At 42.4% G+C, this 27,770-nt stretch overlaps 1 protein-coding gene and 1 long non-coding RNA gene across 10 annotated transcripts in view; one reads left to right on the top strand and one right to left on the bottom strand.

Annotated features, from left to right (window-relative positions):
- Positions 1-27,770, bottom strand: part of LOC119489668 — a 125,289-nt gene that overhangs the window by 41,113 nt on the left and 56,406 nt on the right. The window contains exon 6 of one of the 6 annotated variants that reach the window (XR_005207228.1): positions 2,209-2,340. The exons of 3 other annotated variants lie outside the window; for them this stretch is intronic. This is a non-coding gene — a long non-coding RNA (uncharacterized LOC119489668). Of the gene's footprint in view, positions 1-2,208; positions 2,341-21,669; positions 21,962-27,770 lie in introns of those variants that run through there. 2 more of the 6 variants (XR_005207234.1, XR_005207229.1) reach the window with 2 other exon arrangements.
- The window catches only part of LOC119489643 (plexin-A2-like), a 98,014-nt gene that overhangs the window by 56,698 nt on the left and 13,546 nt on the right, over positions 1-27,770 (top strand). For 2 of the 4 annotated variants that reach the window (XM_037772371.1, XM_037772380.1), the window contains 16 exons: positions 155-269; positions 2,018-2,218; positions 2,937-3,033; positions 4,337-4,536; positions 8,273-8,424; positions 9,507-9,624; positions 11,158-11,294; positions 11,830-11,997; positions 15,089-15,182; positions 18,671-18,910; positions 21,072-21,215; positions 21,717-21,951; positions 22,283-22,425; positions 23,444-23,712; positions 25,892-25,958; positions 26,335-26,481. In XM_037772371.1, the coding sequence (XP_037628299.1) occupies positions 155-269; positions 2,018-2,218; positions 2,937-3,033; positions 4,337-4,536; positions 8,273-8,424; positions 9,507-9,624; positions 11,158-11,294; positions 11,830-11,997; positions 15,089-15,182; positions 18,671-18,910; positions 21,072-21,215; positions 21,717-21,951; positions 22,283-22,425; positions 23,444-23,712; positions 25,892-25,958; positions 26,335-26,481 (2,527 nt within the window). Of the gene's footprint in view, positions 1-154; positions 270-2,017; positions 2,296-2,936; positions 3,034-4,336; positions 4,537-8,272; positions 8,425-9,506; positions 9,625-11,157; positions 11,295-11,829; positions 11,998-15,088; positions 15,183-18,670; positions 18,911-21,071; positions 21,216-21,716; positions 21,952-22,282; positions 22,426-23,443; positions 23,713-25,891; positions 25,959-26,334; positions 26,482-27,770 lie in introns of those variants that run through there. The other 2 variants (XR_005207225.1, XR_005207226.1) reach the window with 2 other exon arrangements.

Raw genomic sequence — 27,770 nt, 5'->3', positions numbered from 1 at the left:
TTCACCCAGGAGGACGATGTAGATGATGGGTAGGAAATAAAGAGGGATTCATCTTTTTTTTACCTATTATGTAAATGCAGAGCAACTCAATATACAGGAGGCATTATTAACATTTTGCATGCCATGTAGTAAAGCGTTAATTTTTTTCCTGCAGGTGTCTGTCCTGTGTAAACAGCACTTTTCGCTGCCACTGGTGTAAATATCGCAACCTGTGCACCCACGACCCCAGCAGCTGTTCTTTCCAGGAGGGCCGAGTCAACGCCTCTGAGGTACAGTACATTCCCATTAACGTGAAGAGTTACGGTTTCATTAGCTGATTAAAGTGAAGCTTTCAAGTGCACCATTTATCTGTCCCTGTGTGACACTTTTACCTTAAAGGCACAATCCATGATTTAAATGTAAAAATATAGCCCCACTAAAGAATCAAGCAGACTAAAGCTGAAAACACACTGCTGCCGCAGCGCAGCAGCGCGTCACATGACGCACGTCAAGTGCCACTCCTAATAGGAGGTGTAGTGTAAGAGTATTTTTGCATTGTGTTATTACTAATTTTACTAATGTTAGTAATGTTAAGCTATTTCTTCCACTTTTGCATTCGCTAAATCATGTGTGGACACCCACTACTTAAACTGGATTTTTCACTGGAAGAGCCGATCTCCAGAGCTGTGGCTCGCCAGGCAATGTCTTTTTTGCCATTGTGGGTCATGTAGCTCGGGATATTTCTCGACCTCAACAACTCCCTCTTTCATTCATCGACACAAATGAGAGACAGCAAGAGGTGAGCGAGGAGATCGGAAGTCGAGCTGCTACGGGAGCAGAGAAGAAGAGTTGCTACGGGAACCGGGATACAGCAAGTTGGGAAAGAAATGCGTATTTTCAGGGGCGGCGAGGCTGGAAATATTACAATGGCATGAAGAGTCCCGGGTGGCGCGTCAATGAGCACTGCTGCCAGTGTACATAGAAAATAATAGGGATGGCTGTTTTGACGCGGGCTGTTTGGCGACGGTGTGTTTTTACAGCCATGCTAGCAGCTCTATGAGGCTGTTTTTAAGGCACAATGGTGCTTTGAGGTAAATGCTAACATGCTCATTGCTCACAATAACAACCACAATAATAATCGAAAAGTCAGTGGATCACCAAAATTATTACAAGTTTTCCTGAGAGTGACATAAATGTCTTTACCAAATTTCATGGAAATTTGTCAAATAGTAGAGACTTTTTATTAAAAAAACACAAAATTCATGGTGGCGCTAGAGGAAAAGTCAGGGGCTCACCTAAGTCATTAGGATTCATCGTCTAGGAACTATGAATATCTGTGCACAATGTTGTGCCAATCCATCCAGTAGATTTTGAGATATTTTACTGGATAAGTGAAAATCTTGACCTGCTGATGGTTCTAGGTGATAGGTCGGAGGATCACCAAAGTCATTGGATTCATCCTTTGGGTACCAAGGATATTTATACAAAATTTCATGCCAATCCATTTTAGTAGTTGTTAGAGATATTTCAGTCTGGACCAAAGTGGTGGATTGACTTTCATTGCCTTCGCCCAGAGGCACACCGCTCGGCTGGCTAAACATTACTGATTGGGTCAATGAGACGTTTACAAAATACTGCAAAAAGAAAATAGTATCACGGTTACTATAGATCAATAAAGATTTCATAAAAGGTCTTACATAGTTAACTGTGGTAGGAAAGTCTAACATGTAGAATATGAATGCAAATTATATTTGGATTAGCGATCCTGTTTGCCCCGTTAATCCCTGTGCTACATGAGTCCTTCATGTTTATACAGTCCTATGTATTAATACAGATTACATGCATACAGAATGGACAAACGTATATACTATAGATAGGTACCTACATACTGAAGATGGATAATCTCATACATATACATTATATCATTTATGTATTATGCATGGGTAATATTAAGGCTTAACAGCAGGAACAACATGAATCAACACGTCTTCGTACTGTGAATAGTACAGTTACGTGCATTTGCATGCTGTTTTCACAGGACTGCCCTCAGCTCCTTCACTCTGGGGAAATCCTCCTTCCGGCCGGCGAGGTCCGACCCATCACCCTGAGGGCCCGCAACCTTCCACAGCCGCAGTCGGGCCAGCGGGGCTACGAGTGTGTGGTGCACGTGCAGGGTGTCAGCCACCGTGTCACGGCGCTGCGCTTCAACAGCACCAGCGTGCAGTGCCAGAACAGCTCGGTATGACCTCAAACACTCCCAGTGGGAGTCTCACAGCTGTCAAATGAGGCAGACAGCTTGGATGCTGTGTAGGCAAGGTACATAGGGTACATCAGTGAGTACCGCCTGAGGTGTTGAGCATACTGAGGAGAAAGTGGAGGAAAGGGAAAGTGAGAGTGATGACGAAAGGTGCAAAGCATTTTGAGAGAAAGGAGACTGACAGGGAAGGAAGAAAGGGAGGGAAAATTGTTGTTTGGCTAAAGTTAAAAGGCAGCCATGACTTCAATACAACCTTGTCTCGTAAACTGCACATTGTCTGACTAACATCTAGGTGTCCGCCAAGCGTAAAAGTGATGTTACTGAGAGAAAGTTACAGGTTTGGGATGAATGCAGGAGCTTTTTTGTTGCACAATGCAAATCACAGGCTAAATTTCGATGCGAAGCACACCTTGCTGCTCTGTGACAATGAATGAAAAGGCCATTTTCCTCAGATGTGGATGATCGGCCACCCCGGCCAGGGTTTGCGCCCCTCCATGTGAAAGAGGAGAGGAGCAGACAAGCATGGCAGAAATGACAGATGGTTAAAAGCCTCGTCACTCTTCTGCCCTTTCATTCTCTCATTTTCCTCCACTCTGTCTCTCTCTGCATCTTTTATACCCTCTGTCTCGCTTTGACTTTCCCTCTCTCTCTACGCATCCACTTACAGCGCACTCCCTTACTCTCTGTTTCTGCTTTTCAGTACATGTACGAGGGTGTGAAGATCAGTGACCTGGCGGTGGACCTCTCCATTGTATGGAACGGCAATTTCATCATCGACAATCCCGAGAAGATTAAAGGTGCCTCTGCCATCCATCACTGCCAGACCAGAGGAGTGTAAAGCGCTCAATCTACAGGGAATAGATGGGTCATAGAGACCACTTCAAGGCTCCCATAGGGCCTTGAGAGAAAGTTCACAATAGCAGGGAGTGTTATCAAAAGGCACCCAATCACTCGTGTGCCCGGCGGGGTGAAGGGTGAATCTTCATGTTTGCTCGTAGCTGCTCTCGGTTTCCTTTCTATCACCATGCAAGAAAAGGTGTTTGTCAGTTGTCATTGTGGGTGGTGCATTAAATACATCCCCGTAGTCAAGGATATACACAGCCATGACCATGAATTATAAAAAGGCCTTGTCATTACGTAGGTAAGTTACTTTATATGGGCATAAATATAGGCTACTTACAGGAGAGAGGATAGGAGACAGACTTCAAAGAAAGGTTTATTGGATTAGTTTGGCATCTTTTTTCTTAATACTTGGAAGAAGGAATATAAACAAACATGTTTTTTAAGAATTTAATTGAAATCTCAAGTTCATGGCTGTAGACAGTTATTTTTGGAGTTCATTCTAAATATTTGCTTTTTAAGAATGTGTTCTGACTATAGACTGTATATAAAGATGGACGACATTACAGCTCCCCAAAAGTGAAGCCAAAACATATCCATCGCCCCCTGGTGGCTGGCTGCAGTATAGGTCATGTTAGTGGATGGTACATGGGACAAACAAAGTCGAAGTACACGTCAAATACATTTTTCCCAAAGATGGTGTCTGTCATTTTAGATAGTTCCTGTCACGCTAATGTATGTTCAGTTGTTCATTTTTGAGTGAAGTAGTCGCAGCCAGAGGCTCAGGAATTGTACAAGAGAGGAAATGTAACTTTAACTTTCCATAACCGTCACGATTCTGTGTAATAGATCATGTGTCAATCTGATCATAAATGTAGTTATAGAGATATTATGGTTAGTTGTTGTGTCTTTCTAGCTAAAGAGTTACCGTGGTTCTAACTTAGCAGCTAGACGTCTCACGCCGCTGTGCTCGGCTCGTGATTGGCTGGGGCGGTTGTGTGGGTGGGACCTCAATATCGCGGCTCCAGCCGTCCAATCACTAATCCCACAGACTCTTGCTCCAAATGACGTCAAAATCTCAAGATGGCAGCTCCCGTATCCGGGATATTTTGGCTTCACTTTTTTACCGAATATTTTTTGGTTGACTTGATTTGCTTTTATAATCTACTTATAGCAGTGATATTCTTCAAAAAACATGAATATTGACACGTGAAATGACTTGATGTTTTAACTGACCAGATATCCTCTGTTATCCTACAGCGCACCTCTACAAGTGCAGCGCCCAGCGGGACAGCTGTGGCATGTGTCTGCGGGCGGAGAGGAAGTTCCAGTGCGGTTGGTGCAGCGGTGAGGGCCGGTGCACCATGAAGCAGCACTGTCCTCCCATCTCTCCCTATGCTAGCCGCTGGCTGGACCTCTCTGCCAGGAATGTCAAGTGTACCAACCCACGCATTACTGAGGTTTGTTGTTTGTTTGTTTGAACTGTTCCTCAGTCAGTCAGTCAGTCAGTCAGTCAGTCAGTCAGTCCGTCAGTCAGTCAGTCAAGCCTCCAGGCTTAAAGGTATAGAGTATTTGAATTGGGAAATGTGAGTTTCTCTAGCCATGTAATTAACCAAGAATTTTGTTTTGTTTAGAACAAGCAGTTTCTGGGGTTAAGAGTGTTATACACATTTCTCAGTCTTAGTCGTCAAGCCAATTAAAACAACAAAGCTGCAATGTGAAACCTGGTTTACATTTTTTCTCCAACAATATTTCAGAAAATCAGTGTAATAAAAGTTTGAAGTCTTGAACTGGGCAAACCAGCTGAAAGCAATCATGACATTGTAGTAATTTATTCAGAAATTTTGAAGTTGAAGATGGAAGGAAGTCTTGTTTTGGGGTTTCTGTTAGCAATAAAAAGAAAGCTAAACTCATTGACTGAAGTGTCTGATGGGGAAACCAAGGTGAAGCTGGTTGTTACAGTAGCTGAAAGCGCTTTATTTCACGCTGCTTTGGCTGCCAACTGAACAGATACTGTACATGTCACCATGGTGTACAATAGTAATATCTGATTAGTAGACCTCAGTTTAGGATTGTTGGATAGGTTTGTGCTTCTCCAAGAATGTGGGAATAAACTACTCTACAGGATTGTGTACCATAGTTTTGTTCCTACACATAATTTATATAGTGTAAGCATAACCAAATTTCCTGTGGAGATTATTAATAGTTTTTACTTCCAGAAACAGCCATTTGAGTTCTATTGTTCTTTACTGGAAGAGTCTAGGGGTTTAAGGCTTTGAACAAAGACCGGTGTTTGTGTCCCAAAGTGTTGTTGAGTTATTTTGAAGTTACGTCAGTGATGTGTTTTGTAGTGACGTGTTTTCCGTACTTCTGTTACGTTGTTTCCATACATATTTTACTTATTTAATGTACTTATTTGAAGCCCAACCATGGCGTTTTTCCTAAACCTCACTAAGTGGTTTTGTTGCCTAAACCTAATTGTGGCCGTTACCATAGTTTTGTTGCGTGGCGTAAAAATGACACGTGAAAAGAGGTGTACAAATTATACGTGAAAAGGCTAAAATGTTTTGTCATGACGAACAGAATGACCTTGTAATGTCATGATATTTATACGCCTTCCCACGAGAGCTCTTAGTATCAGACTAGAATTAACGCCTCGCGGCTATTTGTGTCAAATTGTCATGATTAGCATATGAATTCTATGGCCAACTAGAATTACCGCCTCACAGTTGTACGCCTCCGCCAACCAGTCAAGTTGCAGTTTACATCCATGTCTGTCCAAAATGTCATCACTTCATCATTTTATCCTTCTAGACATTTGTGAAATTGTCATAGGTAGCATATGAATTCTTGAGTTATGACCAAAAACGTGTTTCGTGAGGTTACAGTGACATTGACCTTTGACCAACAAATTCAAATCAGTTCATCCTTGCCAAAATTGAAGAAATTCCCTCCAGGCGTATTGTGTTCATGAAAATGGACATGCGGACGGACGGAATGACTTCATAATGCCTTCTGGCCACAGCTGTCTCCGGCTCGGAGGCATAATAACAATAGACATCTTGTTGTGTATTCCTGATAGTATGTGAATAGCACCTTCCAATTTCCCATCCAAGCGCCTGTTTACCTGAGACTATCTCCCATTTTATCCCACGCTGGCTGAATACCTTAAGTGCTTGACAGCTAAACGAATTCAGTCTGTTTAGAGAGCGGTGATGGATCTTTTATGTCACAAACTCTTGTTCATTCTCTTGAATGAGGCACAGTGGGTCAGGCACAGAGATGCAAGGCTCTTCCACTTCAAAGAGCCGCGAGCCTTTGATGTCCCCGTCACATTATTAGTGTTTCTGAAGGAGCTGCAGCAGAATGAATCAACTAGCGAGTGCTGCTCAGGAGTGGAGGGAGTGCTGCTCCTGTTCTGCTCCGCAGGTCCAAAGGTTTCCTGCTGGGATGGTTAACTTTACACTCTGAATAGGTTTCTCAAGGTTTTTGTTATTCACTGCATTATTCATCAGAGTTTGTTTTGAATTATAGTGGATTTCAAGGCTTTTTGAATAAACCCTGTCAGTATGTGACTTAAGGTAAATCGACTTAATGTTTACATAGAGATTACATAGAAACTGTGGGAAGTGTGTCTGTGAAGATTCTCAGCCATTCAGGTCATGTTGAAGTGCTACGTCAAAGGAAACTGGACTTACTAGAAAGCCCAGGTGCCTTTCACTTTGCACTTCTATTTTTGTGCTAAGGTTGTAGGTGTCCTTTAACCATGAACATTTTGAGGCCAGTATTTTTGTAGAAATGTAACAGTTGATATTTTGAGAAAGTACTCCAAATATTCAGTTATATTTCTGATCAGGGCTCATAAAGAATTTGCATTTCACCATAATTATATTCCTCTTGGTTTGGGAAAACCATTTAAACCCCATGACTCTCAAATAAGACTGTAACTAATTAGATTTAATTATCATTTTGGAGTTTAACTCTCTATATGGCATATTATTCTCGAACATGGGATCCTCTGGATATTGCCTTTAACTGAAAAATATGTTTTATTGTACAGAAATTGTACTTGCATTGCAGGTTTTACAGTTGGTTAAAGGTGCTAAATTCCAAATTCAGAGCATATCTATGATTGAGGGATTAGCTCCACACGGCTATCAACATGGCTCTCAACGGTGCTAACAGTGAGAACAGTAAAAACAACGGCAACAGTACTGACAGAGCTAAGAGTGTTAAACTGGGGGGTGTACTGGAGGGAGGGTGGGTGGGGGGGGGCGTTCTGCGACGACGATGTGGGTCGGAACCATAGACTGTATATAAAGATGGACGATGCGTCTCCACTTCCTCCCACTGTATAGAAGTGAAGCCAAAATAATCCCGGATACAGGAGCTGCCATCTTGAGATTTTGACGTTATTTGGAGCCAGTCTTGGCAGTAGTAATCGGGCGGTGGAGCCCCCGTATTGAGGTCACCCGCCCGAACCAATCGCGAGCAGAGCACGGCCGCAGCTTGTAAACGAGAGAGACTCACAGCTGTCAATCATGAAAATCAGAAAAATTAACACTTGAACATATATCCGCGTGATAAGAACTACCTAAAATGAAAGAAACCATCTTTCATAAAAGTGTATGTGACGTGCACTTCAACATTTAATTTTGGCCCATGTCCCATCCGCTAACATGGAGGAGGTGGGCTTTATGACCTATACTGCAGCCAGCCACCAGGGGGCGATCAAGATGTTTTGGCTTCGCTTTTGGGGAGCTGTCATGTCCTCCATCTTTATATACAGTCTATTTTTGGGACAGCATTATAAGTGTTAACTGCCGTATGAGAGCACTGCAGAGTGGCGGCCGTGAGCTAGCCAGTGGGGAACAACAGAAAGACTCACATGGACTAACATGCACGTGCAGCTGGACCAGCTACGTCAACAAAACACAGAGAAGCTCGGATTACAACACACACAGAGGGACAGCAACTTCATTCTCCACTCAGGAAGACATTTCATCACTACTGTATATCTTTACATAGCAAATAGTTGTTTGCTGCTATTTTAATGCCAAGAGTTTTTCATTTAGCACCTTTGACATAACGAAACTGTGCTCAGTTATATGGATAAAACTGATATTTTAGAACCTATCACTGTACATTAAATCCTTTCTTCATCTTTCTATCACTTTCTTCTTCCTTCCTATGTAGGTGAGCCCAGTGGCAGGACCTCTGGAGGGGGGCACACTGGTCACCATCCAGGGCCTGAACCTGGGCCTGTCCTTCTCTGAGCTGGTGGGCAACGTGGAAGTGGCGGGTGTGCAGTGCACCCCACAGGAGGACGGATACATCACTGCAGAACAGTAAGAGACACTCCTCCCCTCCCATCCCCTCCCCTGCCCAGACACGCATGGATTCATACTGTACTGTACATGGACATACTGTACAGATGCAAACGCATACTCATGAAAAAAAAAAAATCAGTATTTCTCTCTCACGCCATTTTTCTCACAGTCACTAGCAGAATGTGTGAATAAGCCGGAGTCCAGTGATGCCTCATCAGGTTGTAGGATTGTGGGGGGGCTTTGCATTGCTCTGGTGCAGTCAGAGCCAAAGGAAGAGACAGTCTTTGTGTCGTTGTCGTTATGAGGCTGTCGGCACAGCTGTAATTGAAATGCGCTGCGTGTCGCTGACTGGAGGGACAATCTGTTAGCCATGTGTTTCTCTCACAGCCATGTAATGCGATTGGGCTCAGGCTGCAGGGACTTTATTTATATCCTTGTAAAAAAAAAAAAAAAAAAAAGAAAAAGAAAAGAACATGCCAGCAGAAAATTGGAAAACTCTCGTGATGTATGAATAGAAGGGATGGGCAAGGACGATGCATTGGGTGCTCTTATTGTAAAGGGGGAACGCAGGGTTTCTTGCGCAGAGCGGTGCGTTCGGCAGGGCCATTCATTTGGCACACACAGTCTTTAAAACATGGCATTACAACTGTTACGACCATTAATTTCAGCATGGGGTCAGTTGCTATAATGACTTATTCATGGCACACTTTATCTTATTGACCTGACAGGCAATACTGATTTATTGAAGAAACTCCTATGTTGTCATGGCAACCGGAGGTAATGGTGGGTGGCAATCGTGCTGAAGATGGGGAGGGGTGTAGTTTATCATTTGAGTTATATTGCTGTTATAGGTTTCCCATTAGGAAGAAAGATGGCCCTCTGTATTGACCCACAACTTCTATGAAAGTCTGCCTCAATCACACTGGCCAGTGGAGGCCATCTTCTCCCTGTGCGATTCATAACAAATGTGATACGGTGCGGTGATTCTGCTGTGTGTGTATGCCTGACTTGTGTTATTACTTGTATGCACGATGATCTGTTGCATGTCTGTTGTTTTTTTTGCAACTACATTTATGTATTTGTGTGTTTTGTCTCGACAGGATTGTGTGTGAGATGGCTGCGGCTTCTAAAGGAAGCGCTCCAGGTCCAGTTAAGCTGTGTGTTGGCGAATGCAGACCAGAACTACGAGCGCAGTCTTCCCAGCTCTACTCCTTTGTGGTAATTCTGACACATTTACTTTGTCCATTCGTTCTGAAGCAAACATCAAGTGTTTGCAATTAATTAGGCTGAAAATGTGATTGCCGGTGAAAGCCAAAAAACAAACAATTTGATCTATTCAAGCCACAGCAATCATTAAAGGTAGGGTAGGCAATGCCGAAAAACCCAGCCTAGTGTTGCTAACTCTTTTCCAATGAAAGTAGCTAGGAGCACTAGCTCCAAAAGTCCCTCAATCTAGCAAGAAAGTCACTCTCTCCAAAGCTGCTCCCCCAAAATTATCATTATGAACGTAAACAGGCGGCTACCTCCGGGTTTGAAGAGTGAAGTCAATGCAGAAGTGCCTCAAACTTGCATTTTTTCTAATAGCCAGCAGGGGGCGACGCCTCTGGTTGCAAAAGAAGTCTTATTGTATAGAAGTCTATGAGAAAATGACCCTACTTCTTACTTGATTCATTACCTCAGTAAACATTGTAAACATGAGTTGATGGTCTCAATCACTAGTTTCAAGTCTTCTTCAATACAGCCTGATGTTCATTTAGTAAATTATGGTCCCATTTAGAGTCAAATAGACCATAAAGCAGGGTATGCTTTAGGGCGTGGCTACCTTGTGATTGACAGGTTGCTACCACGGCGTTGTCCGGTCTGGGAGTTGTCCGTGTTTTCGTCTTACATCTTTAATCCTTTCACAGTGTGTTTTCACTTCATGAAAGTTAATTCTAACCTTTTTGGTTGCCTAAAAATAACCAAAATAGCGACGGCCAAAAACCAAGATGGCGGCGGCAAAAATGCCAAACTCGAGGCTTCAAAACCGTAGTCCACAATGGGTGATGTCACGGTGACTACATCCACATCTTATATACAGTGTCTATGAATATAAACAACAAACATGGCTATTGTTAGTACTCGCAGCTGTCAAGCTAGCAGCTTGTGGAAGACTCCGGTGATGCGCAATGAGTGCACAGGCAGAGTGCCCGCAGGTAGGCAGGCAGGCAGGCAGGCAGGTAGGCAGGCAGGCTGTAGTTACTTGTAATCGTTTCATTCGGGCCAAATAAAATGATTGGACCGGCTTATTACAATCCTCCAACAGCCACAGATACCGGATTTTTTTTTTTTGCCAGAGCATTTGATTTATTGATTGCTGTCGGGATGTAATGAGAATTTCAACAAATGTAACAAAAAATGTTTTTGAACAGCACAACCAACCCTACCTTTAACTTTAGAGGAAGACAGAATAAGAATTTTATTTTTCTAAGTACAACATTAAAAAGAGAGTTCATCATCATTATCAAGGTGTTTTCTAATAGTTTCAAATGGTTCTAATGGCTTTTGAAGGTTATCTTCTGTATTATAAGTATTCTTTTAAATCATATTTGATAGGGTTCATACTTCATTAAACTATTTTTGTCTCCTAAAGAAGCTCTTTTGTCCACAGTGGTTTATTCAGCCAAGGCCGATAGATGATTAATAAGATGCACTGTATTTTGTGTTTGATCTGTGTTGAATGAAAAATTAATGAATTTCGATTCTCTGCAGACCCCTTCAATGCTGGCACTGACCCCAGGCAGAGGACCTGAATCTGGGGGCACTAAGGTCACCATTGTCGGGGAGAACTTGGGCGCTGGCAGCACTGTTAATGTGTACTTTGGTAATCAGACCTGCGAGCTATACAGGTGAGTCTGATGATAACAAAACTTCCTGATGTTACATTCCATTAGACTCCAGATTCACAGACACCAAAGTGAGTCTGCCTCCACACAATATCAAAGATTTAGCCTTCTCTAATCTCTGTGAGACACAGTAAGAGATCACTCTATTTAAAGAAGCACACTTTAGATACAATTAAGTGTTCGTGCGTTACATGAAAAGTCTTAATGATTTGTGAGGAGGTGATGAAACCCACAGCGGTAGGTTTTGTTCTCTGTGTATTAATAGATATCTATTTAAAGTTCAAAATGCCTCACATGGTAGGAGTCAGGAGGGTGAGGCGATGAAGCCATTAGCTAGAGCACCCTCTAATTACAGTGTTCCATCCCTAATGTGTCTGTAACGAGGAAGAGATGGGACAGACTATAATGAATCCTCTCCCCTAGTGGTAATGTGCGTGGCTCATGACTGCATGAAGTCAGGGATTTGCCACTGCAATAACGAGTGGGCAGAGTCACAATCAAAGGCATGAATAAATCGCTCTCTTGGTGCTCCCACCAGGAGGACCATGTCGGCGATTGTGTGCTTCTCTGCTCCGTCTGTGACGAGAGCCGGACCGGTGCAAGTCAGTTTGAGTGTCGACCGAGCCAGAGTTCCTGAGAGTCTGGCCTTTGAGTACATAGAAGACCCCACAGTCCAGCGCATTGAACCCCTGTGGAGCATCACCAGGTAGGCGATCTTCCTCACGAGGATGGAGGTTCATTTCCTGGACCTTTCTCTGTGTGGAGTTTGTAACTCTTCCCAGTGTTCGTGAGGGTTTTGTTGTGATCGTCGTGTTACCTCACACAGTCCACTGACGTGCAAAATTTAGGGCCCGTCTCACAAAATGTGTGAGTAGTGCTTACTCGCAAATGGTAGCAGCATCACAATCAACACAAATGATTGTTGCTTGCAAATTGCGGATACAGGTCACTCACCAGTGTTAATTTCATTAATGAAAACTATGATGAAATACGTTTGTCAACGACCTTTTTTTACATGACTCAAAGCCTTTACACATTAAATTGCACGTCAATGTATTTTTTCAAACTATTGTTTTTGTCATGAATACCTTCACACGGAACTAAATATTACGCAGCAAAAAAAGCGATTTTCAGAGTTTTCGCAACGCAAATAAAGGCATCAACCAATCATGCTGTGTGGAACGGGTTGAGTTGCGCTTGTATTTATGAAACAACAACACGGAGGATGTGTAGTCCGAACTAAGACGGCAAACTTTATAACTCCTTTCAACCTTGACAAAGGCAGCGCGGACCAATTCCACTTCTTTAGTTCTTACCTTTCACAATAAAAGCCATAGTGTGTAAAGGCCTTAAGATGAGATGATAACGGACAGCACATACATCATTAAACACTAACTGTGACGATATCAACATGCAATATCGTTGACAGAAAAAGGCAAGACTAAAATGTAGTTCAAAAAATAAAAACTTTATCACCTTTCACCCCCCCCCCCCACTCCCACACTCTCTCTCTCAAACACACACACTACATGACGTGGCTGCTCAGTCCGTCTCTGTCCTTCTTGTCTCAGTTCTGACAAATGTGGTACTATAATGCATCAGGTTTGCGGGTTGGGTCAGGTTGGGGCGGTTGTTTACCACACATTTTTGCATGTTGGGCGGTGCGGATTGGCTCTCAATCACTAATGAGCACAGACAGGAGGACTCGGAGTAGCAAAGCTGCTTAATCATTCAACCTGTGTTTTTCATCAGATGTGAAATAAGATTGACTAAAATGACAAAATGATTGGTTTTGGTTAGACTAGATTGATTGAAATGTTCAATATAATCTGATGACTAAAAAAAGGACATTTGACACAGGACTAAGACAAATGGGCCTTTCACACAGAAGCACTGCGCTCTGAAACCCATTATTTCAAACGGCTTGTGCGGCGCATTAACAGCCAGATTGACCTTTGGGCAGTGCGTTGAACCCTGCGGCGAGTGCAGCGCAAACTGCGTTCTGTGAGAAACGCCCATGAGATTAAATTAAAAATAGCTGACAAAATTAAGAGAGAAAACATTTTGACTAAATGTAATGACTAAAAGTTGATTACAATGTAATGACTTTTCGTTGACTAAAACGTGACTAAAACTATGAAGGATAAAAATGATTAAAATGTGACTAAAACTAATAAGAATTTCCATCTAAAGAGTAAGACTTGACGCCAAATTCACACCAGGCAGCGGCAAAGTGCGGCTCGCAGCAATAATTAAATTTTTCTGCGGCCGAGAGGTGTGTTCATGTGTTTTAGGCAGGAAGAAATTCTTTTGTTACAGGTCAACATGTAACAAGAGTCTGTTAATGAGTATGGCGTTAGTTTTGATTAGAGAAATGTGAAACGATTAATGTGAGCGATCTCATTTTGCAAATTGCATCTTGCATGTTGCATATTTGATGAAGCAGGCCCCTGGTTGATTGGAGACTCTTGAGTAGGTAGTGTGAATGGGAACTTGAGCTGCTTCTCATATTGCTCTGTTTTCTGTTTTACCACATTCCTAATTGTTACAGTCATAATGCCACCAAATCCCAACCCACCCATAGTTGTAAAACAAACACTGTGCACAAGTTGCAAATCTATTTCTAGGGAGTATAACGTCAGTGGTACTGTGCGGCAAACAAAGGAGGGATGACGCACATAAGCATAAGCAAATGTGTGTTGAGCAAAACATAGCCAAAGACACTATCTGTCTATCTCTTGTCTTTTGTTCAGACATTATATTTATAATGTCATAGTATTATTATATAGCAGCTCGCCAGTAAAAATCAAATGATATACCTAAATGTGGTGGCCTGCCCAGTACAGATTAAAGCAGTGCCAGACAATCTGTGAGTTAGGCAGCTAGTCAGGTTTACAGGGAGAGTGATGAGAAGAACTCAGGTGTTGTGATGACTAATGTAAACACACGGAAATCTGCGTTCAGAACGGGACGAATGAGTGTGATGCTGCGAATATTTCAATGTGTGAATTTGCTGCATAAACATTTCCATCACAGCTGAAAGGTGTGTTACCTGTATTCCACTAAATAAAAGATGGCACTTAATTTGGTTTCGGGTGGGATTACCCAGCGCTACGTCCCTGCAGATTAGACTTCAGAGAGACACCCTGGCCCTCAGCCTGGTGACAGGAGGAGCTTTGTGGAGCCCTCATCATGAATGTGCAGTCCCACTATGTGGCCCTACAAGCTTAGGTACCCTTTGAAGTGTGAGAAGAGAAGGATTGGCACTCTGTCAGGCTGACTACACTGGCCAGTTTCTTTTTTTTTTTTTACGCCATTTTTTCATCACTTCTCTCTTGTATTTTTTCCCCCTCTTTGTCTCTCCGTCTCTACTTTTCAATTCCATACTAGAGTTTTCTGAGCTCACGCTACAGCACGGGTTATACAAAGATGAGAGAGTTGTTTATTTTAATCACATCTAGCACAGATATGTAAACAAGCAGCACCTGTATTCATGCTACGCCAGCCTCACAGTCATGGATGAATATAAAATAGCAGCCAGCTGGTTCGCCGTTTGATCTGGCTCTCCTGCCCAATAACAAAGAGCGAGCTACCATGCTAGCTATATGCCTCTTCAAATGTGCATTAATGCAGCTGCTCTGGAAAAATGTAGGGTTTGCAAGTTAAAAAGATATCTCTCTGCGGCCGTCACTCAAATGAAATCATGGTTTGCATTCATATACCTGGAGCTGAAGAGGAGTGCTTGTATGTGCATGTCTCGTTACTAATGAATGAACTTGTTCCTTCCTTGCACACAGTGGACACACCACCCTGACAGTGACTGGGACCAACCTGGATGTGGTTCAGGAGCCGCGCGTCAGAGTCAAATATGCCGGCCATGAATCTGTCAATGTGAGTATGACGGCTGCTAAAATACTGCACTGCACAATTTTTATTGGTGTTGCTCACTCTGATGGAAATGTCACAGTAAAGTTGTTCTTTATTGGCTACAATTGTAAACATGTAGATTTATGGCTGTAGTCAATTTACTCCTTTTTCTTTTTACATACTGATCTGTGGTGACATCCTTGTAGAGCAGTTTTAGGTGGATGTTTAGAGACAGGATGTTTAGAGCTGGTTTAGTTTTTAGTATGAAATATGTAACTACAGAACTACCAAAGTGTGAGTCAGAGTCAGAAAAACCACGAGCCTGCAGGATGGAGAGCAAATTTACCAACAAGAGCTTGAAATATTATATATCACGTTTCCATTCACATATTTTTTATGTGCATTTTGAAGTATTACATTAGAAAAGCTGTATGGAAACAAGAAAGTCTATAAAAAAAAGTCTGTAAAAAAAAAAGTTTTTACGTTTACTTGAGGTGGTATTTGCCTTTGTCAAAAAAGAGTCGGTGCACTAAATAGATTATGTAACGCCATTGCCGAATACATTCTGACACAGCGAACATTTAACTCATATGATTGATCAGCTGTTGCCACTGTTGGCGTCTTCCTGGATATTCCCATAACCTCTACTCCTTCTACTCTGTTTATTGCCATGCAAGCCTGTAGTGCCAACCTCTGACCAAACTATGCTGTAACACCAGTTTATTTGTTCCAAACCAGTTGAAACACGCATTTCTTCTTTTGCAACATTTCAAAAGTTTGCTTAACGCTTGACAATATCGCTTGACAATGTCGCTTGACAATTGAATGGAAACACTTATGGTACAATCTAATAGGCCATAGTTTGTAAAATGCAGCGTTTCTGTGGATGTAAAAATGAAGCCATACATAAACAAAGGGGTTAGAAAGAGGTCGCATATAGAGAGGGTCTTTCCAAAATGAGATTTTAAAAGAAAACTGACATGAAGGTACAACTGAGTTTGGGAAGGTGATTTATGGTGCTGATTGTTCTGGCCTGAGCTCCTCAGGCAGGTCGCTTCAAAGTGATTGATTGTTCCAAAGTGCTTGGGCCCCGGTGGCATAAGTCCAGTCACCTTTAGCCTTTATTTTTCCACTTTGGACCAGTCAGGGAATTGCCTGTGGATTTGAGAATGCACACTTGCCGAAGGAGGGTCGAAACTTCTGGAGGGAACTTTTGGCTCGACCTTGAAATAGATCAATATGTTCTTAAAAATCAATTCTAAACAAGAGATGCCAGAAACAGAATGATAGGCTTGTTTGCTTGTGCCAGGCGTGAGGTAGATATTTTAAAGACATATTTTATTGATGCCAAAATAAGGATAGAAGACAAGGTAAATATGATATGAAAGCCGTAATGGCTCTAGACCAATAAATATATATTTATATATATAGTCAGTTTAGGAAATTGGATAAAATTGCCCTGGGAAATTGAAAATATCAATATTGTTGGCACAGCAGTGGAAAGACACCCAATATCTAAAGATAATAAAGCTCAGGTGGAGGCATGTGAAAGAAAACCAAGATGAGGCCACTGAAAGTTTTAGGAACTTCAAATGTCATGTGTTTGAAGAAGAGTGTATTTACAATGTTGTGTGTGAGAGGTATGCCCTGAGCTAATTAAATGGTGCGCTAATGATGCCAGCCCAGAATATGAGCCAGTCAATTAAAACTGCATGTTTTACAGTGTCACTGGCAGAACTGAGATCTGAAGGGATTAAAGCTGAACTTTAACCCGCATCAGCTGCTAAAAGAGGGTCACTAGTAAATTTAATGAGGGCAGCCTCTTTAATCGCGCAGATCTCAAAAACATCAGTGGAGTTGCTTAAAAAAAACTGTTTGGAATCACAAAAGCAGTTAATTGACTTGAAGCAACTTTCTGTGAAACCTTAGATACAAAAGCGAAGCTTAGAAATTGGCCTGAAGCTGGGGGAATTTAACGGATCTGCTTGATTTAGAGAGGGATTTTCAAGAACTACAGTTGTGACAAAGACCTGTTTTAGGAATTTGATATTAACCTCATCAAGGGAGCAAATGATTGGCTTCATGTGAAATACAATTTCTGATAGATATGCAGGAAAAATGGCTTTAGAAAAACAGAAATGTAACATAATGACCCAGGTCTCTAGTCAGTACTGTAGCAAATGTCGTGGCAAAGCAGATGTTACATTTAAATACAGAATGTCAAAAACACGAGAGCAGACAGATGTACATATGGATAGAAGGTAAATATGTGCGTAATACTGCCACAACTAATGAATAACAGTCAGACATATTGATATTCTTAATCTCAGGTTATGTAGGTTAAGACATACTGTATTTATGTCAATACTAGGGCTGTCAATCAATTAAAATATTCAATTGCGATTAATCTCAAATTATCTGTATGAAAATGTACCTTAAAGAGAGATTTGTCAAGTATTGACTCTTGAATACTGTTATCAACATGGATGTTGGCAAATATGCTTGCTTTATGCAAATGTATGTATATATTTATTACTGGAAATCAATTACCAACACAAAACAATGACAAATATTGTCCAGAAACCCTGCCCAAAACTACATGTGATTATCATAAAGAGGGCATGTCTTTAGAGGGGAGACTCGTGGGTACCCATAGAACCCATTTTCATTCACATATCTTGAGGTCAGAGGTCGAGGGACCTGTTTGAAAATGGCCATGCCAGTTTTCCTCGCTCAAATTTTGTGAAAGTTTGGAGTGTTATTTAGGCTCCTTCACAACAAGCTAGTATGACATGGTTGGTACCAATGAATTCCTTAGGGTTTCTAGTGTTTTCTGGTTTCATATGATACCAGTATTTTCAGTCTAGCTTTAAAACTGAGCTTGCTACGACCTAAAAATCGCAAGTTGTGTTAATGCAATAAAGGAATTAGTGGCGTTAAAACTAATTTGCGTTAATGCGTTATTATCGCGTTAACTTTGACAGCCCTAGTCAATACACAAGTTGAATATGATTCAAAGGCTCCATAAGATTCCTAACATCTGGATGGTAAAGAATGACTGAAAATAGTCATTCTACCACATATGGGCATGGAACGAGACATCTGTTCAGATCTATTCAGCAAAATTGATTTCTATATTTATATTAAGTACAAGGGGGCCTTAATGTATTGCCTTATTATAAACTAATGTATTCACACGAAGTGAAATGAACAATTACAAGAATGTTTGTAAAGTTAGGATCATTTCTGAGGGTAAAATATTGACTCATGAATTTCTGCTGGGGATTTCAAAATCGGCATTTCTTATAATTAACCTGTAAGCAGATTAATTATTTATGTCTTTCAATAATGCATGCAGTTATTAATCATACAGGAGACAACAGTGTGGGCCATTACTCTATTGAATATGTGTATAGTCTGTTTTTATAATACAGTATGTCTCACACTAGGTGTTTTTGTGGGTACTGTATGTGCTGTGATGTGTAACACTGACTGATCTGATTCCTCTCCAGGTGTGCAAAGTGCTCAACACGACCACCATCAGCTGCTTCGCCCCCTCTCTGAAGGCGGAGTACACCGCGGACCAGGAGACGGTCAAACACGTGGACGAGTTTGGCTTCGTCTTCAACAACGTCCAGGCTCTGCTCACTTACAACAACACAAGCTTCGTCTACTACCCCAACCCTTACCTGGAACCCCTCAGTCTGACAGGTGTTCTGGAGCAGAAACCAGGAGCTCCGATCATACTCAAAGTACGTCACACCTGCTACACTGCTATTAGGATTTCTTTTTTGATTTCCCTGCAAGGGACAGAGAAGAAGACATATGACCTAGTCTAATGCCATATATATACACTAGTCTCACATAGCCAGACCTATCTCCCCAGCTCTGTGTCGGCGCTAAAGAAAGGTCTGGCTCCCCACATTAGCATTCTGGTATTATAGGGGAAACAAACACTCTGGCTTGTTTGTATTTCTTTAACCAATCACAATCGTCTTGAGATGCAGCGGCAGGATGCAGCGAGGGTGACCTTTCAAAATAGATAAATAGATGGCGCAGATAGAGGTAAGGGAAGAGAAGAGCCAATGGCAGACTTATACCTACAGTCTACATCCGCTGAGCCAGACTATCTGAGTCAGTGGATGTAGACTGTGGGTGTAAGCCTTTCGTCTATACGGCACAACAGTGAGGTTCCGGAAGTGAAAATCCCATTCATATTCTGAATCGAGGTTGTGAAATGATGGTAAATGCGCCTGTAGAAGCTACAGTCCGTATGATATCAACCTTGTTTTCCATCCTTGTTGTCATGGAGAAGTGTTACATAACCCACAATCCTAAGTGTAACAGCGACGCCTCTGATTGGTGGAGTTCGCTCTTACCTTGGAAATGTTTACCTCACCCGTGAACGACTAGTGATGGTACGTGATTGTACATGCTGCCCAGTTGGCAGCATGGCATGCAGTTGCTGAATCTGTCTTCATTTACGATTCAATGGTTTACACCAACGGTTAGTTTAACAGTTTTTCAGGAGTTTCCAGAGGCGGAGAGTCGCCATTCGCAATGGTTTATGGGATAAGTAGTTCCTTCACTCTTAACATAATTATGTACACAGTCTTGTACCTTTGCCTTTTTTCCATTTTCCAATTCTTTTTTTTTCTCAGAATCAAATATTTTATGGTTGGATAAAATGGATTATGGGAGTATGGATTCATCTCGTAGCTAGTTGGTTGGTTCCATGCTTAAAATTCATTATATAAGGATTTTCTGAAGCGTCCGTGAAGTAAACGAATGAGAATTTCACTTCCCGGAAACAGGAGCCGATCAAAAACTGGGCGGTCACCGTTAAGCTCTATACCCTGCCCTCACTGCTGTTCCTTCAATCATGAATAAATCTGATCCCATAATCTTCTACATATAATTTCTCTAAACATGAATTAATGTAAAGGTCCAGTATGTAGGATTTAGTGAGATCAGGCTGTGAGGTTGCAGATTACAACCAACTGAATACTCCTCTGCTCACCCCTCTCACTCCCCTTCCAGTGCAGAACCAGGCATCATTTATATATTTATATTTAGCCGGGAACCACTGAGGTAATGTCAAAACACAAAAGGCTCTCTCTTGAGCCAGTGTTTGGTTTGTCCGTTCTGGGCTACTGTAGAAACATGACGGAGCAACATGGCAGACTCCGTGAAGAGGACCCGCATCCTATGTGGATATGAAGGGCTCATTCTAAGCTAACGAAAACACAACGATTCTTAGTTTCAGGTGATTAGGAGTACGTAGTTATGAATACTATATCTGCCAATAAATTCCCTAAATCCGACACTCTGGTCCTCTATATGCTTTACCACACATGCTGTAAACAAGCATGCTGGACTTTATCTCACTTTTCTCTGTTTTATTGAAAAACTATATTTCGAATCCAGAGGACATAGCTACTTCTTGTAGTTTCTAGAATCGATTTTTCCATCTACCTTTCACTTTTACACCATGTGCAACTGCACAACTTTATCTGTGTTTGCCGTGGAGGAACAGCTCGGCAGATTGCTTTGCATCTCGAATCAATCTGCCTTTGTTAGGTAAAGTAATTTAGCTGATTTCCTGCAAAATATGAGTCAGTGACTCCCAGTGTGGTACGCACCGGAAAAATTGTCTGCCAGTCTTCTTGAAGATGGTTGATTACAGTAATTACATTAATGCCCCCAAATTGCATGGTAATAATCTATTGAGTGCGAGAAATGCAATATATATGATCAGTAAGAAATGATGCTACAAAACAGACACCTTGTAGAAACAATCAGACCTTTTTCAAGATCCCAATCAATTACTGTTTACTCTTTGTTTCTGTTTTATGTTTGATATATTGTTATTTTATGCAGTTTTTGTATATTGTTTCTCTACTTGTGTTGCAGGGACGTAACCTTGTGCCATCTGCATCTGGAGGAGCCCGGCTGAATTACACGGTGCTGATTGGAGATACGCCCTGTTCTGTCACCGTGTCCGACACTCAGTTACTCTGCGAGCCACCAAACCTCACCGGGCAGCACAAAGTCCTGGTCAGTCTAAACGTGTTTCTGCCTATCCGGCGGTTTTCTGTGCATCTGATTGCCTGTCTGTGTGGATGTGGGTCACTGTGTGTAGGTCAGTGCTTGTCTGTACGTCACCGTGTTTGTGGGTCACCGACAGGCTTTCAGTTACTCGCTGGCTTCCTGTCATTGTCTGTCACTCATGGTCTGGTGGGTTCCCAATTACAGCACATTGCTCTGCAGAATTATTGACAGGCACTAGCAAACAATGAGGAAAAGAGTTGTAAAAAAAAAAAAAAGAAAGCTGAAGCTAAAAAGAAAGCTGGTGTGCCTGGAACTTTTAAAACATTTCTTCAAAGGCAATTGTTCAGGGAAATGTTCCATATCGCTATTGTATTTGCCAATTTAATTCTTCAGCAACAGTGTTTTGAATTCGGCCTTTTCATTCGTGATTTTCTTTGTCATTTGAGTATTTTCAACTCTGTTTTGAAAGCTTATGCCTGTATTGTTATTATTATTGCTATTCCTCAGGTCCAAGTAGGGGGACTCCACATCTCTCCAGGAGAAGTTCACATCCGGTCCGACAGTCTGCTCACCCTTCCTGCCATCTTCAGCATCACAGCTGGAGGAGGGCTGCTCCTCATCATTGTCATTATAGTCCTGCTGGCCTACAGACGCAAGTCCCATGAGAACGACCTCACTCTGAAGCGCCTGCAGATGCAGATGGACAATCTGGAGTCCAGAGTGGCTCTGGAGTGCAAGGAAGGTGAGTGAGACTGATCTGAGGGATTAAACCTGTTCATTAAAAGTCACACTCCAAAAAAAACATCTAATTTGTAGTTCTATATAGCGCCATCTGTTGAGAACTGGAGTCATGACCTCCAGACTCTCAAGGTGAAAACAATACCAGCCACACGCTGTCGCGGCTGGTAATAACATAGCTCACGTAGCTAAGTTTTACAACTGTTGGACCATTTCAATCAGAAATAGTTGAGAAAGGAAAAGACGTTGCTAGGTTTACTGTGATAAATAGCTAAAAAGATCGATGTTACAAAATGTTTGGCAAAATGTTTAAGGCACACCTCTGTCTCATGCAGCCTTTGCAGAGCTGCAGACGGACATCAACGAGTTAACGAGTGATCTGGACAGAGCCGGCATCCCCTTCCTGGACTATCGCACTTACGCCATGAGGGTCCTCTTCCCCGGCATCGACGATCACCCCGTGCTCAGAGAGCTGGAGGTAAGAAACCTCTGAAGCAGCGCTGCGGTACTTGAATACAATTCCAACCATTTTTCCGACGCCTTGACCTTAAGGCTCTAGCATGCTCCAAACTAGATTGATTTTGGCTTGTCAGCAAGTGCTGTCAAACTGCTGTCGGACAGAGCGATCAGAGCAAATGTCAGTCTACTTACTGTGGCTGGAGGTCTGTTTGTTTAATGGTGTCCACACCAGCTGGAGGAGCTGGTGGGCAGATTGTATTTGGAGTTTGCTGCCTCTCTTAGTCTCAGTCATGCACCTATTTTGAGTCAAACTTTTCACATTCAAAACTTTGAACCTGATATTACATTTTGCTAGTTTTTGGATTTAGGAGAGAGTTGTTCATGTTTACTAGTATTTTTGGACTGTCTCTGTCTGACCATAGGAAGAACATGTATGAATTCTGAAAATGTGTGTGGTTCCCCTTTAAAATGTTCTTGGAGACGGCCAAGATTGTTTTTTATTATTGTCCTGATCTCAAGGGTTTAATTCTGAAGCACTCTTTAACTGATTATGAAGAAACTCTGATGACAAACCACTTGCCTTTTCATTATTTGTAGAACAACTTCTCAGGTACTCCAGGTCACAATTGGGCCGGTGTTGCCAATCATAGTTGGTTTAATCAAGCTGTTATTATGGTCACAATGATTTCAAAAGACCTCTGTTCTAAAACGCCTCTCTGACTGCAGCTCTAACGTCCCGTCTTTTTCATCAAAAATAACCTTTATTTGTTGCAGAAATATTAAGCATGTTTTTTTTGTATTTTCTTGATAAACTTCTTGATGAATTTAGAAACTATGGATCAAAAGTTTGTCTTTGGGGACGGATGTGTCAGAGATAATAAGCCTGTAAGCCACACCATAGGTTCTGTTTTTGCCTTGAGATGGTTTGAGAATCTCTGTCTTCATGTTCCTCCATCTTTGTTATGACTTTTCTCATCCTTGAGTGAGCATTATCTAATGAACGTGTTCGTCTTTGTGCGTGTGCATGATGCGTGTAGTTGCCGGGGAGCGGACAGGCGAGCGTGGAGAAGGCCTTGAAGCAGTTTGCTCAGCTGGTGAATAACAAGGTTTTCCTGCTGACATTCATCCGCACGCTGGAGCTGCAGCGCTCCTTCTCCATGCGTGACCGCGGCTACGTCGCCTCGCTCATCATGACCGCTCTGCAGGGGCGGCTGGAGTACGCCACGGACATCCTCAAACACCTGCTCTCGGATCTTATAGAACGCAACCTGGAGAGCAAGAACCACCCCAAACTACTCCTCCGCAGGTAAACCAGTAGTATCACACTGTCGCTTAAAGTTGTTTTACAAAAGGCTGTTTATACAATGCATTTAGGAAAAATGCCTTTGTGTTATATTCATCGACGAAGGAATCTCAGGTGTAGGCATTTAGGCATCTTATAGTTGCAGTTGCCAAGAAAATGGAGATATCACTGTTTATTAAATGACACTCGCTTGAAGGTTAAAGGGACAGTTTGGGTGTTTTGAAGTGAGGTTAGATGAGGTCCTAATCCATAGTCAGTGTATTAGCTACAATAGATGACAGTCCCAGTTTGGAGAAGACTACAGGAGTTACCACACGGAACCAACGCAATGTACTGCTGTGGACGGGGCCGGTAGCCCGACTTATTTTAGCAACCTAAAAGAAAGGCCAAAATAAAAAAATCAAATGTACACTATAATTAGAATATTTTCACTGCTTCATCTTGCCGTCAGACAGCCCTTTCTGACGGGGAACACTTTGGTGAATCCAGACTAACCAAATTCACATGATAGCACAAACAAACTAACCGATCAAGGCAGCGGTAGCAGGTAACTCCCGTGTTCTGCAAGGTCAAATTACAGTTTTTTTCCAATGGAGTCGGGTTGCTTTGGTGAGAGCGGCTTCAGTTCCCCGTCAGAAACATAGACTGTGTAGCTGTCTCATGGCAAGGTAACCCTGTGGAAATATTCTAAATAAAGCATACACTTAAACTGATATTGATTTTTTTAGGTGAGACTTTCTTTTAGGAGGCTAAAATATGTTTCTGCTCGTCCACAGCAGTACATTGCTTTGGTTCCGTGTCAGTATTCTTGTCTGTTTCTCCAAGCTGGGGCCGTGCTGACCGTCATCTACTGTAGGTAATACACTGACTATGAATAAGTACCTCATATAACCTCACTTCAAAACACCCAAACTATCCCTTTAAGCACATTATTGATAAGAAGTTTGTACAAACATTCCTTGTAAATTTCAAGAACCAAAATTGGACTTGGAATAAAACCCGACAGTTTCTTCCTAACTTTCTCAGTCCATATTTCCCACTTTGGTCAGAGGATTTAAACTAGAGACCCTCTCTGTCACAAACCTGACCAGTTCTGATCGGCGCTGCTTATCTTTCCAGCCCAGTTACGGCACTTCTGATGGATGAGTAACTGGGCCAGCAAAGGAAAGCCCACTTCTGTTCAGCTTTGTTTTGTGCGGCGGCGTGAAACAGCCGTTACGAGTGTGAGAAACGGGGTGCCTGAGCGGACAGGTGAAAGACAGGAGAGGTAAACGTGATAGAGAGTGGGAGGGACCGGCGGAGGAAGAGAACCTAATGGGGAAGAGTGAGTGCAGCAGTGTCAGTCTGACTTATCCTCTGTGTGCCACTCATGAAACATTCAGCTGTAGCTCACGTTTCTCCCCCCCCCCGTCACTTCTCCTGTCCTCCTCTTTCTCGCCGCCCTCCTCCACCTCTGGTTATCTGCCGATTGTTTTCCCAGTGCTGAGACTGGCCTACTGAATGTTTCATGAGGGTTTTTTTTTTTCCTCCTTTGCTTTTTTGAAAAAGAGGGCTCTCTCAATCTGAAGCACACTCATTAAATATAAGGATAAGTTCACATGGGAGCTGGTACAACAAGAACTTGTTAGCGCAAACATGCTGCTCTTGCAGAAAAAACTCTACAATTTAATGGGATGCTTGCCGTCAACAGTCGAGTCAATACAGGTTAGGGTTGAAATGCAGGTAAGGACCGAAAAGGAGTGACGGAGAGACAGCAGGTTAGGGAGGGAAGGAGACTGACGGCTATAAAACCGCAGGCTTTGGATCAGATTCAGATTAGAAAGAGTTTATAGGCCATTTTAAGGGTACTGTTATGTCATGAAACCTATCCTGTCCACTCAAGAGTGCAGACTAGGAGAGGAAGAAACAGAGTGGACATCTAAGTTGTGACTGCACATTTATGTCATGACCCAAATATGTTCTGCACTAGTAGCACTTTACTTACAGTATACCAGTGTCCTCTGAGACCGAGCGGCTGAGTAAGGATGGTATTTCTCTGTAAACTCTCCATGTCATGTTTTTTTGGTTGCAACAATGTCGGGCCTTTCCACGTCTTGAATTATAAACGAATAATCAGAGCACTCCAGCTCTCGGCGGGACGTCTCTTGCTAACAAATGAGCGTGCTTTCTTCTCGTCTTGCAGAACAGAGTCGGTGGCGGAGAAGATGCTGACAAATTGGTTCGCCTTCTTGCTCCACAAATTTCTCAAGGTAAAATGAAATCTCCCCCCCCGCACCTTATCGCTACAGGTGTCAGCGTGATATACTACAACAATGCTTCTTGAAATTATCAGCATTGATTTTGAAATAGACTGCTGTGTTTTTTTGTTGTAGCTGTCATTTTAACTGTGTGATATTGATAGGGATAATGGTTACCGGTGGGGTCAAGCTTATCTCCAGCTTTGCAAATTCAAAAGGAGAGAAGGCTACAGTTTATTATGTTTGATGTGTCGCGCTCTAGTTACAGAGCCTCATCATCTGTGCTGATGAATACAGATCTCCTTCCTTCCCTTCACTTCTTCCCTGTGTCTTATTTTCCTTTCTCCCACCTTCCAATCAAATCCCTGGGTTTCCTTCCAAAACAAAGGAGTGTGCTGGCGAGCCTCTCTTCATGCTGTTCTGTGCCATCAAACAGCAAATGGAGAAGGGTCCCATAGACTCCATCACTGGAGAGGCGCGCTATTCCCTCAGCGAGGACAAGCTCATCCGACAGCAGATTGAATACAAGACGCTGGTGAGTCATAAAGACATCAATAAAAAGTCAAAAATGTTGTCTGTATTCATTTTTGCACATCTCTTGGCAAAGGGCCTTGACAGATCCACAGAAATTGTGGAAGCATGTGCTGTGGTTGTAATTTTACGAATGCTTTGAATATTTGGATAGATTCAGTAACATGACGGCAGCGGACAAAAAAGTCTTGCACAGCCAGATGTCCATCTCGTCAAGCTTAAGGAGATATAGACAAAGTTTCTCAGGAATAAATTGAGAAAATAAGAACTAAGAACGTTGATTCAGGGTTTGGGAACCACTGTCCTAGCTTAACTGGGAATGCATAATATGCAGGAGGTTCATGCCATCGCCTTGAGATCTCATCTTCGTACATATAAACATCCCAACCAATCTGAAAAACAGACAAGGATTTGATCCCTCACTGGCTTCCCACTGGGGGTTCAGTGTTGCTCAAGGACACTTCATCATGGACATGAGGAGTCAGAGATCAAACTATTGACCTTACATGACTGACGCACTCTACCTGAACTGGGGTTTTTGTGCTAATCAAGCTTTGTACCACCAATACTGTTATTTTATTTTAAAGCTACTACGAGGAACTTTCATTTTGTGTTGATTTCGGCGGTCCCTGTGGACAAAAGCGGTAGTGTGTGGTAGTGTGAGCACCATGCGACCATGAGTCCCTTTAGAAAACCTCTCATTTTACTGCAGCAGCAGGGTCTGATAGACTTCCCTCCAGCTGGCCCAGCAAAATGGCCTGGGTCTCCGGCAGCGTGGTGTCATGTTGGCTCCCAGCGGGGACTGGCGGAGCAGCGAGGTGAAGTGAGGCGAGGCAAAGCGAGGCTCCTGGCCGATAACTATACACAAATATTCCCGTTGATGGTCTCGTTTGCTTTTGTAGGTCGCATAGAGGCATCAGTATTAAATTGAGACTATTTCATAACCAGTTAAAGTTCCTTTTAGTAACTTTAAGTTTAACAACAGCTCTGTTTTGGCCCTTTTCTAAAAAACATTTCATTCAGTGTTCTCTAGGCCTGATGAACTTTGACAAGACGAGTCTGGCTCCCAAATTAGTGGAGAAACAATGAAATAGAATGAAGATACATACGTTTTAACTGATAAAATATAATCAGGAATACTGAGTCTACAAAGTTCTGACTGCTGTTTGCTGTGAGTCATATAGTAGGGCCATCCTTCCCATTAAAGTCAAGCCGGCTGGGTTCCTCCACCAGCCCGTCAGAATAAGTTCCCCCTCAGGCTTTAGCTCCAAAGCAGAGCCAGCCAGCGACAGG

This window comes from Sebastes umbrosus, chromosome 1 (assembly GCF_015220745.1).
Source record: "Sebastes umbrosus isolate fSebUmb1 chromosome 1, fSebUmb1.pri, whole genome shotgun sequence".
Taxonomy (NCBI): Eukaryota; Metazoa; Chordata; class Actinopteri; order Perciformes; family Sebastidae; genus Sebastes; species Sebastes umbrosus.
This window is presented reverse-complemented; position numbering and strand designations above follow the sequence as displayed.